At 49.0% G+C, this 20,028-nt stretch overlaps 2 protein-coding genes across 2 annotated transcripts; both read right to left on the bottom strand.

The window, feature by feature from the left end:
• Positions 1-288: 288 nt before the first annotated feature.
• Positions 289-387, bottom strand: LOC141583707 (uncharacterized). The gene has a single exon (XM_074394616.1). The coding sequence runs from the start codon at positions 385-387 to the stop codon at positions 289-291; it is 99 nt and encodes a 32-aa protein (XP_074250717.1).
• A 2,746-nt stretch (positions 388-3,133) lies between these two features.
• On the bottom strand, positions 3,134-18,467 carry EXOSC2 (exosome component 2). Its single transcript, XM_003920865.4, has 9 exons — positions 18,328-18,467; positions 16,605-16,706; positions 14,303-14,348; positions 13,986-14,075; positions 12,907-12,972; positions 11,393-11,461; positions 10,014-10,190; positions 9,193-9,321; positions 3,134-8,680 (listed from the first exon to the last, which is right to left on the bottom strand). The coding sequence occupies exons 1-9, from the start codon at positions 18,447-18,449 to the stop codon at positions 8,600-8,602; spliced, it is 882 nt and encodes a 293-aa protein (XP_003920914.2). The 5' UTR covers positions 18,450-18,467; the 3' UTR covers positions 3,134-8,599.
• Positions 18,468-20,028: the final 1,561 nt, after the last annotated feature.

Below are 20,028 nucleotides of genomic sequence, written 5' to 3' on the forward strand. Positions count from 1 at the left end.
CTAAACAGAAATATTCACAGGGGATGCTGAAAAGAGTCAGTAATGCTAGTCTTTTCAATTCCCACATATAAAGGAAACGCTGATCGTCTTTGGCTACTTGCTCCAGAACTTTTCCTGTGGAAGTCACCAACCCCCTATCTTAGCTTCTTCATCTTCCAACAAATTTCCTGCCGAACTAGCGGCCGCTCTCGCTTCTCTGCTCTGCTCTCCGGAAAAGGACACGGGTCACCCAGATTTCAGCGAGTTTGCCCTCGACTCTGACGAAAAGGAATGCATTGCCAGCAACTTTTAAGTCCGCTTTTTAAAAGGCCTATGGAACCAATCCAGACTTTTCCTCTGCATTAAAGTTTCTGGCTGAGCTGAGACTAAGGGGGCTGTAGGTGACATTGGAAGAAGTCAGGGCATTAGAGGCTCGCGGGAGCCACCTTGGGGGAAGGGGAGACCCCTTGACAGCAGGGGAGGGATTTGAATGGGAAGCTCCGTGGCCAAACTTGCGGCCGGGATCAGGAGCAAGGGGCGGCTCCGGGCTGAGGGAGGCTGCCGGGGCGCGGCACGAGCGGCTTACTCCGGGGCGACGCTCTTCCAAGCCTCGGAAAATGGGGTGTCCCAAGCCGGGGGAAACAGACCACCCCCCAGTGTCCCAGAGCCGGGGCTGTAAGGCACGAAGGACTCTCGAGGCCCCGACAACGGAAGGCGGGCGCCGTGTAGAGGAGGCGCGGGCGCCGTGTAGAGGAGGCCCGGCCGCCTCGGCTGCCCCAAGCCCGGGGGTCTCTGCCTGAGACACCCCCTCCCCCGGCCCCGGACACTGACACCACCACCGCCCCCAGGCAGTCACATCCCCCGAGCTCCGCCAAGGGACCCAGCCGCCCCCCGCCGATAGGGGCCGTGGACAGCGGAGGGGCTCCTCAGCCGCAGGACCCGGGAACCGGCTCCGGCTCCAGCGCTGCTCAGGAACAGACACCGACCCCTGCGGCCGCCATGATGGATTACGAGCCGCTCCACAACGAGGCCAGGCCCCGCCCTCGGCCCCGCCCCCGGCGACGTCGGGAGCCCGCCTCGCGGGGACCGGGACGCCCCCGGTGCCGCTTTCCCGGGACGCCGCCGCGCCTTCCGGCTTTGCTCCCACTGCCTGTAAGAGCCCAGGCCCGCACGACCTTTTAAATGTGGCTTCTCTGAGCGCAAGGTGAGTGGTAAGGAAGCACTCGCCTTCTCTGTACTGCCATTGGCCCCCGAAAATCCGGGTCAGGACTCTCTCCTCCGTCCCATTGGCCAGTGGGGGCAGTAGGGGCGGATCACCCAGCCAACCGAGTTTGGCGCAGTCCGCGATGCACGCCGGGAGTTGTGGTCCCACGGCGCCCGCGAGAGTCTGCTCGCACAGAGACTTCTGGCACCCGCCCCGCCCTTCTGGGACCCGGTGGACTCTCGTTGGCCTCGCGTCTGCTGGACCGCGTCTGCCCGGCGCGAGTAGTGAGACTGGGAAGAGCCAAAGCGAGGGAAAAACTACGGATTGGATTTTCCTAGAACAGGAGTTGATGACTTTCTTCACCCTCTAAGGGAGAAAATTTGGCTCGCTCCTAGAAACCAAGGTTTTTGGCACCTCTCAACCCCTTCACCCTCCAAAAAGCATAAATATTAGAACAAGCGAAGAAGTATACAGAAATAGGGAAAACATCCGACATGTTGTTAACGAATTCAACTATTCGAGCATTAGGCTTACTCATTACAGAAACGGCATTTGTTGGGAAAGTTTGCCAGGCACTATCAGATGTTTGCCTCGGAAGGAAACTTTAAGATTTTAAACATGTCACAGGTGAACACGTGTTCACATGAAAACATCCTCTATGTTAGCCAAGAAAATGCCCAGATGGTTGGGTTTAGCAAGTCTACAGAACCAATGACCCAGACGTGCCAAAGCCACACCTGACATAATCCATGTTCTGCGATTAAAAAGCGTCTTGGTTCCCTGTTGGCTCTCCATGTCTGCTGAGCGGTGCACCTGACTGGGATCCCATTTCTTTCTTCTTTCCTTCTTTCAGATGGAGTTTTGCTCTTGTCGCTCAAGCTGGACTGCAATAACCGGATTTTGGCTCACTGCAACCTTCACCTCCCGGGTTCAAGTGATTCTCCTGCCTCAGCCTCCCGAGTAGCTGGGATTACAAACATGCACCACCACAAGCGTCTAATTTTTGTATTTGTAGTAGAGACGGGGTTTCTCCATCTTTGCCAGGCTGGTCTCGAACTCCTGACCTCAAGTGATCCACCCAGCTCGGCCTCCCAAAATGCTAGGATTACAGGCGTGAGCCACTGCACCCCGCCCAGGATCCCATTTCTAAGAAGGGATCCACTTATCAGTGCCTACTTTACACCCAGCACTGTTTGCACTTTCCATAAACTACATTATCTGATGTAATCCTCACTACAGCCCAGTGAGGCATGTAATACTATTCCCCATAATACAGATGGGGAAACAGATTCAGAGATATGACCTCCCTACCCAAAGGCACTTGGCCAATATATGACAGTCACAATTTCAGCCCAGGCTGACCATGCTCCAAAATCCATGGTTCCCACTGTACCATTCAGTATCAAAAACTTGTTGCTCTGAGACCATTGATTTTTCAGAATTTGCTACTGATATCTGAGGAACCGCTGCAGAAGTGTTGTATATTCAGCTATTAAGTATTTTAGAAATATTTCTACTGCATTGAAACATGCCACTTTTGATACTGGTTTCAAGAGGAATTAGTTACTTGGAAGGTACTGAATGAAAAACATGAAAAACTGTAGAGATTTAGAACTGGAGTTGATAAATTCTGACGTGATTTGGTTTGGCTTTGTTCTCTTACAAAATGATCTGGCTGACAATCCTAGTTCTCATCTGAGGCGTCATTCAACTGTCAATGCCCTTGATCCCCTTTATTTACCCTTATCTTTATTATTTACTTATTTTGAGGCAGAGTCTTGCTCCGTGGCCCAGGCTGGAGTGCAGTGGCACGATCTCTGCTCACTGCAACCTCCACCTCCCAGGTTGAAGAGATTCTCCTGCCTCAGCCTACCAAGTAGCTGGGACTACAGGCACATGCCACACACCTGGCTAATTTCTGCATTTTTGTAAAGACAGGGTTTCACCATGTTGGCCAAGCTGGTCTGAGTTTATTTCTTCACCTGTAAATAGAGGTCACAGCTTACTTCACAAGGCTTTTGGGTTTTTGTTTGATTTGGTTTTCATTTTTTCTGACAGTCTCGCTCTGACGCCCAGGCTGGACGGCAGTGGCATGATCTCAGCTCACCGCAACCTGTCTCCAGGGTTCAAGTGATCCTCATGCCTCAGCCTCCTGAGTAGCAGGGATTATAAGCACCCACTACCACGCCTGACTAATTTGTGTATTTTTAGTAGAGATGGGGTTTCACCATCTTTGCCAGGCTAGTCTCCAACTCCTGACCTCAGGTGATCCGCTCACCTCGACCTCCCAAAGTGCTGGGATTACAGGCATGAGCCACTGCCCTTGGCCTTGTTTGTTTGTTTGTTTGTTTCACAAGATGGGGTTTCACCATGATGGCCAGGCTGGTCCTGAACTCCTGACCTCAGGTGATCCACCTACCTCAACCTCCCAGGTGTAAGCCACCGCGCCCAGCTGGCCTTGTTTTTTTAAGACAGGGCCTTACTCTGTCAACCAGGCTGGAGTGCAGTGGTGTAATCTCAGTTCACTGTGGCCTCAACTTTGTGGGCTCTGGTGATCCTCTGCCCCCGGCCTCCCAAGTAGCTGAGACTACAGGCGCATGCCACCACACTTTTTTTTTTTTTTTGGAGAGACAGAGTTTATGAGGGTCAAACTAGATCGTTTGGTTTTCCGCAAAGATTGATACTATGCTTTCCGGGAGTCACAGCAGAGGTCAACTGCACTTGATCTGAAGGCCTATCTCTAGTTTTCCACTTTGCTATTTTCTTGTTTTAGGTGAGCCCCAAGCCCAGACTCTAATTTAATTTTTTTCTTCTAGAGACGCACTGTACTTTTTTTTTTTTGGAGATGGAGTCTCACTCTGTTGCCCAGGCTGGAGTGCATCCCAGCTCACTGCAACTTCCGCCTCCAGGGTTCAAGTGATTCTCCTACCTCAGCCTCCCTAGTAGCTAGATTACAGGCACGTGCCACCACATCCAGCTAATTTTGTATATTTTGTAGAGACGGGGTTTCACCATATTAACCAGGCTAATCTCCCAACCTCAGGTGATCCGCCTGCCTTGGCCCAAGTGTTGGGATTACAGGCGTGAGCCACCGTGCCTACCTGATGCACTGTACTTTTTAAATCCCTGTATAATACTGTAGAATGATACTTTTTAAAGAAACGAAGGCTCAGTTTCAAGAGTTTCTCAGTACATATGGCCCTGAATGATACTTTTATTAAGACTTAAAAACTAGAATCCAAAGCCTGGCAAAGTAAATATTACTTGGCTGGGCGAGGTGGCTCACGCCTGTAATCCCAGCACTTTGGGAGGCTGAGGCAGGCAGATCACCTGAGGTCAGGAGTTCGAGACCAGCCTGGCCAACATGGTGAAACCCCATCTCTACTGAAAATATAAAGATTATCCAGGTGGCGTGGTGGTGTGCACCTCTAATTCCAGCTACTCAGGAGGCTGAGGTAGGAAAATCGCTTGAATCCAGGAGGCAGAAGTGCAGTGAGCTGACATCGTGTCACTGCATTCCAGCTTGGGGGACAGAGAAAGACTGTCTCAAAAAAAAAAAACCAATTAATATTGTCAAATATTGAATAAATCCATTCAAGTTCATGTTTCCATTAAGAGTGATTAGTTAAAGCAACCCACCAAGTTGCTAAAGGGATTCAATACCCATGTAAAGATTTCAGTTTATTCCATTTAAACAAAACAAAAACCTACCAGAATCACACCAAACGATGGCGCCCTCTAGCGGGCCACTGTAAGGAGATAATCACCAAAAACTGCTTTTAGATAAGACCTTTATATTATTTCCACTTAGTAGGTAATTTCACCATTCAGCAGACACTGTATGAACAGCAGAGGCTGGCAGCCAGGGAAACAGCAAGTGAGGGTAAATAAGCTGACACATGGCCCTGGTGAAAACCAAACTCAGCTACTCAGGTGGCTAAGGTGGGAAGACTGCTTGAGCCCAACTCTGTAGTGAGCCATGATCACGCCAGTGTACTCCAGGCTGGGTCTGTAGTGAGCCACGATCACGCCAGTGTACTCCAGGCTGGGGACTACAGAGAGACCTTTTCTCAAAAAAAACAACAACAACAACAAAAAAAACCCAGGCAGGGCACGGTGGCTCATGCCTGTAGTCCCAGCACTTTGGGAGGCTGAGGGGGGTGGATCACAAGGTCAGGAGTTCGAGACCAGCCTGGCCAATATGGTGAAACCCTGTCTTTTTTTTTTTTTTTTTTGTCATGAGTAGAATCTTTTTTTTTTACCCTGTTTCTTAAAAACAAAACAAAACAGACAAAAAAACGAAAAACAAATTTGACTCAGACTTCCACTCTTTGCCACTCCCTTCTCTCCAGAAGTATGGAGCCTGACTAACCTTCTCAAACACATGACAGGCCAATCCATCTAAAGCTGAAGCACAGCCTACAGCATATTCAATTGTCTGCAAATTCCCCAAAGGGCTGCGTGAGCTCAGGAGTTCAAGACCAGCTTGGGCAACACAGTCACACTTCATCTCTACCAAAACAAAACACAATTAGCTGCATGTGGTGGCTCAGCACCTCGAGTCCCAGTTACTCGGGAGGCTGAAGCTGGAGGACTGCTTGCGCCCAGGAAGTTGAGCCATAACTATACCACTATAGTCCAGCCTGGGTGACAGAGCAAGACTGCCTGGGAAAAAAAAAAAGTGCCGGGCACGGTGGCTCACGCCTGTAATCCCTGCACTTTGGGAGGCCGAGGCGGGCGGATCATGAGGTCAAGAGATCGAGACCATCCTGGCCATGGTGAAATCCCATCACTACTAAAAATACAAAAATTAGCCGGGCATGGTGGCACGCGCCTGTGGTACCAGCTACTCGGGAGGCTGAGGCAGAATTGCTTGAACCCGGGAGGCAGAGGCTGCAGTGAGCCTAGATCGCACCACTGCACTCCAGCCTGGTGACAGAGCAAGACTCCATCTCAAAAAAAAAAAAAAAAAAAAGTATGGTGGTGTCACGTGCCTGTGTACCCAGCTACTCGGGAGGCTGATAGGTTCACTTAAGCCTAGGAGGCAGAGGCTCCACTGAGCTGTGATCATGCCACCACACTCCAGCCTGGGTGACAGAGACCCTGTCTCAGAAAAAGTGAGATAAGAAGTTGTTCATTGGGTTTTTATTTAAAAAACATACCAAGAGCTGAGGTTTTTTTCTTTTTCTTTTTTTTTTTTTTTTTTGACAGAGTCTTGCTCTGTCGCCCAGGCCGGAGTGCAGTGGTATGGTGCAATCTTGGCTCACTGCAACGTCCGCCTCCTGGGTTCAAAGAATTCTCTGCCTTAGCCTCCTGAGTAGCTGGGATTACAGGTGACTGCCACGACAGCCGCCTAATTTTTTTATATTTTTAGTAGAGATGGGTTTTCACCATGTTGGCCAGGCTGGTCTTTAACTCCTGACCTCAGGCGATTTGCCCACCTCCGTTTCCCAAAATGCTGGGATTACAGGCACTTAGTACCCTTTTAAAAAATGTTCCCGGCCGGGCGCGGTGGCTCAAGCCTGTAATCCCAGCACTTTGGGAGGCCGAGGCGGGTGGATCACGAGGTCGAGAGATCGAGACCAACCATGGTCAACATGGTGAAACCCCGTCTCTACTAAAAAAAAATACAAAAAATTAGCTGGGCATGGTGGTGCGTGCCTATAATCCCAGCTACTCAGGAGGCTGAGGCAGGAGAATTGCCTGAACCCAGGAGGCGGAGGTTGCGGTGAGCCGAGATCGCGCCATTGCACTCCAGCCTGGGTAACAAGAGCGAAACTCCGTCTCAAAAAAAAAAAAAAAAAAAAAAAATGTTCCCCCAGGCCAGGTGAGGTGGCTCACGCCTGTAATCCCAGAACTTTGGGAGGCTGAGGTGGGTGATTCATGACATCAGGAATTTGAAACCAGCCTGACCAACATGATAAACCCTGTCTCTACTAAAAATACAAAAATTAGCCAAGTGTGGTGGCGTCCATCTGTAATCCCAGCTACACTGGGAGGCTGAGGCAGAAGAATCGCTGGAACCCGGGAGGCAGAGGCTGCAGTGAGCCTAGATTGCACCATTGCACTCCAGCCTAGGCGACAGAGCAAGACTCCATGTCAAAAAAAAAAAAAAAAAAAAAAAAAGTTCCCCTAAGCCTAAATCAGGGCACCATTTTTAGATAGTCACCAGGAAAAAAAAAAAAAAAAAAAACAATGCACAGGAATTTTCATTCTTCAGTAGAACGTCTGTCTTTTTATCTTTTAACCCTGAATTATCCACAAATTAATGCACCACTATTTCAATTATAGGAGGAAAACAGCTTTCCTTTTCCCCGTCTCCATTTTTCTTATTTTCTTCATGTTTATCAGAGTACATGGTCCCAGAACATTCACTCTATTATCATGAATAATTCAGCATCTTACAAGGCACCCTCCAAGCAGGACAGATTAAGGCAGCCTGGTGTAGACATAATTTCTTCTATGGCCAGAATGAATATGCAACAGAAAATCAGATTCCAATGAAGCCAAGGCTGCTTGGTTTTTGTTTTGTTTTGTTTTGTTTTTTGAGACAGAGTCTCACTCTGTTGCCCAGGCTGGAATACAGTGGCACGATCTCAGCTAATCGCAACCTCCACCTCCCGGGTTCAAGCAATTCTCCTGCCTCAGCCTCCCAAGTAGCTGGGAATACAGTTACCCACCACCACACCTGGCTAATTTTTGTATTTTTAGTAGAGATGGAGTTTCAGCATTTTGACCAGGCTGGTCTCAAACTCCTGACCTCGTGATCCACCTGCCTTGGCCTCCCAAAGTGCTGAGATTATAGGCATGAGCCACTGCACCTGGCTGCTTTTTTGGATTTTTAGTAGAGACGGGGTTTCACCATGTTGGCCAGGCTGGTCTCAAACTGCTGACCTCAGGCCTCCCGAAGTGTTGGGATTACAGGTGTGAGCCACTGCAGCTGGCCTGTTTGGTTAACTTTATTCTTCCAACTGTACCAGCTGCATTCTCAGTCATTTACAGGCTATAGGAATGGAGACCAAAACAGACTATCTGGGGGTCAGGGATGCCATGTTTCTACTGGGGCAATTTTATGGGGCACTGTGCCTTGCGAATGATGTGAGTGGAAGACAAAGGATTCTCCATATTATCCAGGATGGGAGTCCATTCGGCTGGAACACTGTGCACTTTGGAAGGCCTAAAACTATCCCCTAATGCTGGGACTCAGCCAGCAAACCAAGGGAGCATTGTTCACCTGCCACCCAGGCTTGGTGTCAGGACAGGAGAAAGCAGGCCTGCGAGCTGGAGGCAGCCACGGGGCCGTCAATAAAGACAAAGTGATGACCTCTCGAGTCTTCGCAGAGCCACATATGGGGACCACACATCACCGTCTTCACTCCTGCAAGGTCTGCAGTCCTGTCCTTCTGGAGCACCTCCTTATCCCTCCTGTTCTAAAAGCCTCTGGCGTGTTTCCATCACAATCTCCTCCATTATTTCTGGCTTTAAGATGTCTTTGATCTGAAAAAAGGCAAAGGCATTTGTTCAGAAAAGAAACCAACCATAAACAGACCACCAAGCCAATCCAAACATCAATCAGGCCGTTAACATAAACCTTCTGTATTCCTTTCATGTCTCAGAGACTAAGCGTTACAAGATACGATCTGCTAGAAGCAGCCTAATAAATCAGCAAGATTCTGAGATACAGCCGACAAGAACAAAAATATTCTTCTGACATTCATCCAAAAGATGGCTGAAATTTGGGATGAGTGCGATCAAGTCCAGAGGGCTGCTCTCATAAACTAGTCCCACCTGACACCGCCATCCCCCACCAAATCCTTAGATTGACACTAGACATCGAGAAGATTGCAAGTGTCTCAGGGAAAGATCTAGCAGACACCCATTAAGGCTGTTTCCAGGCCAGTCCATACTGACAGATATGGGGAAAGTATGGGGGAGACGTGCAGATTGTCTCTGAGTAAACAGAGCAGATAGCAGATGAGTAAAGAAGCGAGAAGCCCTGGGGAGAATACCTGGTGTGGAAGCGATGCTTCATAGCAGTACAGGATGCTGGTATCGTACAGCATCATCCTTTGAGTTACCAGCGAGACAATGCAGTTCCGAAGCCGGGAAATCACCTCCCGATCAGCAAGAGAGACAGGCTGTATGGGGAGGAGGAAAGGGAGATAGAAACAGGACCAAAATACGTGACCAGCCAAAGAAAATCACAAATAAATCATTGATGACTCACACAGTATCACTCTGGAACTCCAAACCAACCAACCAGCTAAATCCAAGGGAGATTAAAGAGAATGGGACCGGGTGCGGTGGCTCACCCCTGTAATCCTAGCACTTCGGGAGGCCGAGGTGGGCAGATCACAAGGTCAGGAGTTTGAGACCAGCCTGACCGACATGGTGAAACCCCACCTCTACTAAAAATACAAAAATCAGCCAGGCATGGCGGTGCACGCCTGTAATCCCAGCTACTCAGAAGGCTGAGGTAGGAGAATCACTTGAACCTGGAGGCAGAGGCTTCAGTGAGCCGAGATCATGCCACTGCAGAGAGTCCGTCTCAAAAAAAAAAAAAAAGGAATGGCTTTTTCACTTCTTCAGTGGCTCTTTGGCTATTACCCTGCAACTTCGCCATCTCTGCCAACAAAGTTGAAACCATTCACTAAGTTCATCCCTTTAGAGAGAACAGACCACACGGGCTGATGAATACATCTTAATGGAAAGTCAAAGTGACTCAATCTACAGCAATAACATAGTCAAAAACAAGCAACTCCACTGGGCACAAAAACCCAGCCAAGACCCAGCCTCCTCCTCCCACTGACGGCGGCCAGGGTTTGCTCACCTCCAGGTTTGCCATGAAGCCCCCTGCTTCCTCTTCTTTGTGCTCAGGTGTTGGGTAAATCCAGATGAAGCCGTTGTTGCCCAGAATCACTGAGGCACCACACGGCAAGTCATGAAAGTGGGTCTTCTGCCGTTTCACCAGGGATGGGGAAACCTGGACCAAAACCCCCTGACCTAGCTAAAGAAACACATTGCAAAGCTAGATCACTGCAGGATCATCAGCGGGACGAATGAAAAGGAGACTACAGAATACAAACCCTAAGTACATTCCACACGGTGTCGTTCCTGTTTGAAATTGTTGTCGCCTACGTGCACACAGAGTACACAATCTTGCAGAGAACACTTCGGGACTCACAGGTTATACATCCCAACAGAAGGTGCCTTTCAGTCTCTTCTCTGTCATTTCCCTTTGCAGCCTTCCTTGCACTCTAAGCCAGAGCTCATGTGCCAGACGTTAGAGAAGCAGACGCCAATGAGGAAGTGAGCTCCAGCGTCCCGCTGGCCCAGGGGCACTGCATTGTTCCATGACTCTAGCTTACACCTGTACCCCAAACACTCATCATGCCTGTGAGATGTGCACCTCTGGGTAGTAGAGGAGATGGGTGGAGCTGGGTGCAAATCCATGTCTGGTCCTGGCAGGCCAGTTCCAAGTCCACTTCCTGCCAGGGAGGGCCCGTAGGACCCAGGGCTGTGAAAGTCAGCATATTGCAGCAGTCCTCCACCCACTCCATGTACATGAACGTGACTGGCTGCAGCCACTCCATTAAGGGAAGAGGTTTTTGTTCCACTCGGAAAACAAAAACATTCACCCAGATAAAGCTAAGAGACTAGTAAATCCTCCTTTGTTTTAGGAAGTATGCTCTCCTTACAATAATAAATAGCTTCAATAATGCAACCTCGTACAAGAAAAGCAGTGACATTGCATTTAGAGGCTCAGATGACAGAGCAAGCTTTGCCAGCAATAACATCCACTGTACTGATGGGACGTTTGTCTAAGGGCTGTTTCACCAGGCCCAGCCTCCCTTTGTTCCCAGGATAGCCTCAGCCCCAGCCCCAGTGCTGAACTGCAGCGCCCCCTGGAGGAAGAGGGACAGATGCGCCTACCAGCCCACAACTGGAGGGGCTCTTCTGCTAGAAGAGTCAGTCTACCTGGAGAAAAAGGATAAAACTCGTCCTTTACAAGGCTACTGACCCATCACCCTGTGAATCCTGACCTCCCTGCTGTTACGTTCAAGGAACACAATCAGTTTGTGGGATGCCAGCCTCTATTAACGCTTAGCTAGTGGGTCTCTTTAGGCCAGAATTCCAGAGAGCTATGGGGATTCAGAAATAGCCTCGGAGTCTTGGTCAGCAAACAGGAACATCAAAAGCCTGACTTACTTTTCCATATTTCAGGCTCCTCGTGTGCAGAGAGACAGCTCCGTCAGAGAACACTGCCTGGACCTCAGCCTGGCCAGCGTGATGAAGGGACAAACAGCAGCCTCGGCCACACACTGTCCTGTCCCCAGCAGCCTCTGCCCCTTGGCCCCACACCTCCATCTTTTGCTCCCATCTGCAATGGTCTAGCTCAACGATCTAAGACAGACCCAGAGAATATCACTGTGATGTTACCTCTCCCCTTGGTTTTCATGAATATCTTTTTGAAAAAAACAGAGACAAAGGCCGGGTGTGGTGGCTCATGCCTATAATCCCAGCACTTTGGGAGGCCAAGGCAGGCAGATCAGATCACCTGTCAGGAGTTCAAAAGCAGCCTAGCCAACATGGTGAATCCCTGTCTCTACTAAAAATACAAAAATTAGCTAGGCATTGTACACACCTGTCATCCCAGCTACTCAAGAGGCTGAGGCAGGAGAATCGCTTTAACCCAGGAGGCGGAGGTTGCAGTGAGCCATGATGGTGCCACTGCACTCCAGCCTGGTAAACAGAGCTAGACTCTGTCTCAAAATAAATAAATAAATAAAAATAAAAAACAGACAGTATTGGCGTCACCCAGGCTGGAATGCAGTGGTGTGATTATAGCCCATTGTAGCCCTGAGCTTCTGGGCTCAAGCAACCCTCTGGACCCAGCCTCCTGAGTAGCTAGGACTACAGGCACAGGCCACCACGCCCGGCTAATTTATTTTTGGTTTATTTTTTTTGTAGACATGGGGGTCTTGCTATGTTGCCCAGGCTGGTCTTGAACTCCTAGGTTCAAGCAATCCTCCCTCCTTGGCTGTCCAAAGCACTGGGATTACAGGCATAAGCCACCACACCCGGCCTGTCATTAATACCTTGATGTGAACAACACCTTTTCCACTCCCTAGGATAAAAGTTATTGTCATTAACAAAAGCCCAGCTTAAAGCACAGGCCATTATGAGTTACAAGACCCAAAGGAAAGACTTAGCAGCCGGTCTGAACAAGAGCTGAGGAGTCAGCCTGAGTTAAGGAGGCTGAGAAAGGAGGCAGCAGAGCCCGACACTTGGTCTAAGACTCGGATCCCTCCAAGGATGACATGGCTCCTCTGTCAGAGACGTGCAGTGGAAGGCCCATTGCCTCACCTCACAGAAAAGCATCAAAGCCGGGCGCGGTGGCTCAAGCCTGTAATCCCAGCACTTTGGGAGGCCGAGGCGGGTGGATCACGAGGTCAAGAGATCGAGACCATCCTGGTCAACATGGTGAAACCCCTTCTCTACTAAAATTACAAAACATTAGCTGGGCATGGTGGCTCATGCCTGTAATCCCAGCTACTCAGGAGGTTGAGGCAGGAGAATTGCCTGAACCCAGGAGGCGGAGGTTGCGGTGGGCCGAGATCGCGCCATCGCACTCCAGCCTGGGTAACAAGAGTGAAACTCTGTCTCAAAAAAAAAAAAAAATAGAAAAGCATCAAGAGGCCGGAGCACAAAGTGCAGGATACACTGATAAGGTCGCCTTCTTGTAGGAAACCTCTCATTGCAAGCTCATCTTCTGCAGATCTTCTCCTCTAAAATACACAAAGAAACGACATTAATTAAGCCAGATCCTCAGAAAGGTCGCAATCACTTCTTCCTCTTCCACCTCCTTTTGAGATTTGTGAGGCCAACCACAATATTCCAGCACTGAGAGCTATGGCAAGAGTAGTATACCCAAGCCACTTGAGGGGCATCAGAGTAATAATGAAGACTCCATCTCAAGAGACTTTTTCACAGCTCCTCTTCTGCTCCCTTCTCAACATTTCCACACTCATCTCCCACGACAGCTCTCTGTGGTCTAGCAGGACTAGACTAACTCCTGCTTGGATGTACCTGTGCTCACACATTTCCCTTTATCTCAGATTCCTTCAACTCGTCATTTCGAGTCTCTCCATCCTTCCAGGATCAACTCCAATGCCTGTCTTTCCCATGAGCTTCTCTCACTGAAATTAACCGCTCCTTTTGCATGACCACACGCTTAGGTATTCTTCCACTGCCAGGCAGTGGATCAAGTTATCTCATATCCCCTGCTAGGGAACTCAAGCGTGCTTGGCATTCCACCCAGAGCGTGACACGGTAAGCCTCTCTGTAAATACATGTTGGATGGAAGATAAAGTTGAACCATGGTATTTTACAAAAGCCTGTGGCTTAGTTACTGTGGTTGTCTGGAATAACCAAATGCCTTTCAATTCACAAAAAACGGATGTAAAAACAACTTTTCAAGGAATATCTTCATTGTACAAAGCTGGTACGTCCAGAAAAGGAAAATTATTCCAAGGACCTAAGAGCTTCTCTCCCCAGCTCTGTTGGGATCTCACTCCATGGATGTTTCTCATCCTACCATATGCCAACTGCTTCCTATTTTGGGAGACCTGGGCAGGGTGAAAAGTCTACACACACATCCAGGCAGCAAACTTCACAGCAGACAAACAGAAGTCGAAGGGGCAACCACACTGTAAAGCCAATTCCTCTGGTGGAACAAGGGGTCCCACAGCTCCCCCCAGCCCACGGAGCCCTAGTCCATGGCCCCAGCTGCAGCCCTTACCAGCTCTCCTCCAGGAAGGTTCATGGACGAGAGCAGCAAGACCGAATCCAGCCTGGAGTTGGTCTCCACCTTCCACCTCTTCTGTTGAACCTATAAGCCAAGGTCCACACCTGGACACATGCTCCAGGGACAGGAGCTCACATCCTATGTCACCAGTAATCTCAAACCGAACAAGCCACAAATTTACATCAGAGGTCACACAAGAGCCAAATGCAATGAACGCCTTTTTCACGTAACTACATGTGGAATGACTGTCCCGTTTATTAAATCACCAGCCTGACTTGACTTTGTAGAAACCAATCTGATATCGACTTTACCTCTGTGATTCTTCCCACTACAATGTCTCCTACTTCACCAATGTATCTGAAAGATAAAACACAAGATATTCATCCATCCGTGAGCAGACTTTCTTACAAGACCACACACCATTCGAGACATCGGTTAAACAGGATGAGAGCCTTGAACAGGCACCACATTCAGCAAATTCATGTAACTATAGTGTCTGGCCTTAATTTCAGAAATTGCTAACTTCAAGCATTCCTCCATGTATAGTCTCCAATAACTAGCCTTAAACATATCCCTATCCAAATAGTTCATTTAGCCTAAAAACCCTATTTTGTTCGATTACACGACAGTGAAAAACATGGACTATTTCCTGGCAGCACGTGGATGAGTTCTGCACCAGCCAAAGGAAGAGAAAAGAAATCTGAGCCCAGACGCCAACCACAAGAGTCTGCTCGCCGTCTCCCCACTCACTCGCCGCCTGCTCCTCAGAAGCCCCTTTGCTAATTCCTCATCCGCGATTCTCATGAGATGTACTTGGTGCTGAGACTAAGTCCTTAGACCTTTTCACTTTTCGACCACTCAACCTCATACCTTTAAAACACCACTGATGACTGTGCCACACTCCTGAATTTCAAATCCTACTCAACTGCTAGCTATCCAACCCTGACATTTAGGTAACTAATAGGCATTTTCAAATGTATCAAGTGCCAAACTAAGCCCCCTCCAGTCTGCCATAGCAAACCAAGATAGGAAGTCAACAGGGACTCCATCCCCTCAGTTGCTCAGGCCAAAAACCTTGCAGAGTTCCTTGATTCTTCTCTCTCTCACACATGCTCGAGGACAACTCCAGTAGCAAATCCTGCTGGCTCTACCCTTAAAACACATGCAGGAGGCCGGGCGCAGTGGCTCACGCCTGTAATCCCAGCGCTTTGGGAGGCCAAGGTGGGCAGATCACCTGAGGTCGGGAGTACAAGATCGGCCTGACCAACATGGTGAAACCTTGTCTCTACTAAAAATACAAAATTAGCCAGGCTTGGTGGTGCATGCCTGTAATCCCAGCTACTCGGGAGGCTGAGGCAGGAGAATCGCTTGAACCCGGTAGCCTAGATGGTACCATTGCGCTCCAGCCTGGGAAACAAGTGAAACTCAGTCTCCAAAAAAAGAAAAAGAAAAAACAAAACAAAACATATGAGAAAGAAAAAGAAAAAAATATATATGCAGGAAATAAAAGGCATCCAAATTGGAAAGGAAGAAATAAAAAATTATTTCTATTCACAGATGACTAGGTCCTATGTACGGTAAAGCCCAAAGAATACAAAAACCCAACACCTTTTCATGATTTAAAAAAAACACTCAGACAATCAAATCGCTCCTCCACCTTCCACTGCTACCAACTTAGTGCAAAAGCCACCATCGCTTCAGATCATGAGTATGGTCCCTAATCCATCTCCCTAAGCTTGTCCTATCCCCTTCAATCTCCCATCAGTAGCCAGAGTGAGCTGCAGATAAGTCTTTCCTCTGCTCCACCCCTTCCAGTGGCTTCCCAGATCATGCAAAATCAAAGCCAAAATGCTTACTGTGGCAAAGATGGCAGGCCCATGCCCACCCACCTCAGCTCTCTGCTTACATCTGCCCCTACTCTCCGCTTCACTAACTCTGTTCCAACCCTACTGTCTTGCTTCTTGGGGCCAACCTTTATTAAATGCTTCTAGGTATCAGGCCCCGTGCTAAATACATGCACCACCTCGCTGAATTCTAAAAAAATCCTAAGCCAGGCGCAGCAGCTCATGCCTGTAATCCCAGCACTTTGGGAGGCCAAGGTGCGGTGAATCACCTGAGGTCAGCAGTTTGAGACCAGCCTGGCCAGCATAGTGAAACCCTGTCTCTACTAAAAATATAAAAAAATTAGCCGGGCATGGTGGTGGGCACCTGTAATCTCAGCTACCTGGGAGGCTGAGGCAGAATTGCTTAAACTTGGGAGGTGGAGGTTGCGGTAAGCGGATGGTGCCACTGCACTCCAGCCTGGATGATAGAGCGAGACTCCATCTCAAAAAAAAAAAAAAAAAAAAAAAAGAAAGAAAATCCTATGAAGTAGGTCATACTATATAGTCACTTTCAGAGGAGATAACCAAGGCTTGGAGAGGTGACGTAACACCAGGAAACCCCTGAAGCCTGCGCTGCTCTGCACCACCCACCTACAGTCATGGTCAAAACCGCAGACTTACAGCAGGATGGGGCAGGCAGGGGTAGGGTGGGGGATAAGGAAAGGCAGAAAGAGCCTGGTTGTACAACCTGGATGCCACGAGAAAGGGAATACACACCTTTTGTTCTCACCTGGTTTTCAAAGCTTTCACACAGATCAACTTGTTTACTCTCTCCACAGAGCCAGCAACAGACGCAATGAGCTTCTCCTCTCCCATGTATGTTCCATGGCCCCTGATGCAAGGCGAAGACACAAAGAAAGGATCCCAGAGTAACTCTCGAGGTGCGCTCTCTCCCTTCAAGAACAATGTGTTCCTCAAAGCTAACAGGCTCCCCCTGGAAAGCCTGGCTTTTGTGCTGGCTGCTCCCTCCGCCTTCAGTGCTCCTTGTTCAGACTTCCACTGGGAGGCCACTCCTCTCACTCAGGTCTGCTCAGATGCCACTTTCTCCAGCAGGCCCACCTGGACTAGGCCACTGAAAACACAGCCCACCCCCAACCACGTTGCCACCCTCCCACCATCCTCCCACCACATTCCATTTACCCTGCTCCACTTTTTCCCCATTGCATTTATTGCCTGATGTTCTGAGTAACTTATTCGCTGCACTTACTGTCTATCTCTCCCTGTTAGCACTCCACCAGGACAGAGATTTTTCCCTCTGCTGTTACATCCCAACTGCACAAAATGTAAACATACGTTGAATGCATCAATCATAGAATGAATCTGAAGATTTCCTAGGGGCTGAGCACGATGGCCCACGCCTGTAATCCCAGCACTTTGGGAGGCTGAGGCGGGTGGATCGCTTGCAGTCAGGAGTTCGAGACCAGCCTAGCCAACATGGTGAAACTCCATCACTACTAAAAATACAAAAATTAGTCAGGCGTGGTGGCATATACCTGTAATCCCAACTACTTAGGAGGCTGAGGCAGGAGAATCGCTTCAACCTGGGAGGCAGAGGTTGCAGTGAGCCCAGACTGCACCACTACATTCCAGCTTGGGCGACAAGGCGAGACTTCCTCTCAAAAAGGGGGGAAAAAAAGACCTTCTAGGACCCACTAACCTTAAACTAACAGGTTAAAGGGCAATGCTATGAATGTTGTACCCCTTGTATATATACAGGTACAAAAAAATAAAAGTTTGAAATACCACTAGTGTTAACTATGATGATGATATAATGGCTGGTTGTACTTCTTTTCTTACATAATTATCTCATTTACTCCTCATTACCGTATCATACTGTTATTATCACTATCTTACAGAAGAGGAAACTGGCCGGGGCAGAGGCAATGCCGCTAATAAATGCGATGGTAGCAGGACTGGAAGAAACCCCAATTACCTGACTCAAGAGCCTGCCCTCTTAACTACAACGTACTGTACCGCACCCCTTAGCTTCAAACTGTGTGTAAATGGGTGCAGGCAGCGCGATATAACGGTTTGCCCTAAGCTCGAACAATTAAGGATTCTAAACTGAAGAGATGGAGGCCAACTCAAGAACGCTTCCGTCCCCTCAGGCAGCTGAAAACTGGAAAGAGAGCCTGTCCTAACCCTCTCCAGTTTTCCAGGTCTCCTACAAGGAAGTCTCAAAGATTTGGACTTCAGACAGAAAACCCAAAAGTCACAGCCACCGGAGGTCAGGAGTGGAGGGTTTCAGGGAGCTGAGACGAATGCAGACGGGGACACACAAGATGCCAGGGGTAAGAAGCACGAGGCTCGGAAGCGAGGCGAGTAGGATGCTCAGGCGATGTGCCCTGGGTCCCGCGGTGAGTTATGGACACTCAGGGATACGAGGCCTGGACCACGTGCAAAGAGCCCTGAAGCGCTCTCTGAAGCCTAGACTTCCCCAAGTCTCCACGTACCGCATGAATGCCGTGTCCGTAGTGATTGTGTCCCCGGGAACCACTAGATGTTTCTTAGTGTCGCGGCCCAGTCTCTCGCTAAGAGGCTTGCGAGCCACTGGAAGCCTCATCTCCATCGCCATCTTGGCGCCAAAGAGTTACGCAGGCGCAGCTCAGCCAGGAGCCGCAATATCCGGCTCCGCAACTTCCGGCCGCGTTCGGAGGGGCGGGGAAGGGCGGGGCCTCGTTGCAGTGACCAATGAGAACTCACGGCCTGGAGGCCATGTTTACAATTGGCAACCATGTAGCGAACCCGAAGGGAAGGGAATCGAGCTGCCATGTTTACTATTGGTAAGGGAGCCCTCTCGGAATAATACAATCTCGCGTTGTGTGACTTTTTACCAAAACTGTCTTGTACTTATCCCATTTATTGTTTACCAGGGTTAGAGATAATTGAAAAACGGAATTCTGAGTTTCTGTCCAATTCTAAGCTGCTGAAATCGATTTTTTTTTTTTTTTTTTTGAGACGGAGTTTCGCTCTTGTTACCCAGGCTGGAGTGCAATGGCGCGATCTCAGCTCACCTCAACCTCCGCCTCTTGGGTTCAGGCAATTCTCCTGCCTCAGCCTCCTGAGTAGCTGGGATTACAGGCACGTGCCACCATGCCCAGCTAATTTTTTTTGTATTTTTAGTAGAGAAGGGGTTTCACCATGTTGACCACGATGGTCGCGATCTCTTGACCTTGTGATCCACCCGCCTCGGCCTCCCAAAGTGCTGGGATTACAGGCTTGAGTCACCGCGCCCGGCTTGAAATCCGATATTTTGTAAGAGATATCTCAGGAGGATGGAGAGATGGGATCTACAGAAACACTATTTGAACAGAAAGAAGAGCCCCTTTCCACACCATTTCTAGTAGTCCCAGTATTGTACGTTCCTGCGGCCCCGTGGATGCTGGCTCGGCATCATCATCTATAACCCCCAAACTGGGCTCCAGATGCTTCTCACTTGGTTCTGTCCTTTCATAAAGACTCCTTTGAGCGAGCTAATTTATGCCAGTATTTCTGTTTTCTTTTCTTTTCTTTTCTTTTTTTAAGATGGGGTTTCACCATGTTGGTCAGGCTGATCTCGAACTCCTGACCTCAGGTGATCCGCCCACCTCAGCCTCCCAAAGTGCTGGGATTACAGGCGTGAGCGCCCCGCTTACGCCAATATTTCTTTTGGAAAAAAAGTAAAAAATAGTCTAAGAAAACAGGTCAAACCTTGCAAGCCAGTATATTTGGTAGGGCAGGCAAGTGCACACATAATACAAAGATCTTGGCTTGCATTTAGTCATATAGCGAGTTGAGCGCCCTCTGTGTGCCAGGCGCTGTTCTAAGGATTCAGCGGGGAACAGACGGATGTCTCTGTGGATTTTTCTGCAGCTCCGTTTTATTTATTTTATTTTGAGACGGAGTCTTGCTCTGTCACCCATACTGGAGTGTAGAGACACACTCTTGGCTCACCGCATCCTCCACCTCCCAGGTTCAAGCAATTCTCCTGACAGCCTCCCAAGTAGCTGGGATTACAGGTGCATGCCACACCGCCCGGCTAATTTTTGTATTTTTAAGTAGAGTCTGGGTTTCACCATGTTGGTCAGGCTGGTCTCGAGCCCCTGACCTCGTGATTCTCCCGCATCAGCCTCCCAAAGTGCTGGGATTACAGTTGTGAGCCACTGCGCCCAGCT

Source organism: Saimiri boliviensis, chromosome 2, assembly GCF_048565385.1.
Source record: "Saimiri boliviensis isolate mSaiBol1 chromosome 2, mSaiBol1.pri, whole genome shotgun sequence".
NCBI lineage: Eukaryota > Metazoa > Chordata > Mammalia > Primates > Cebidae > Saimiri > Saimiri boliviensis.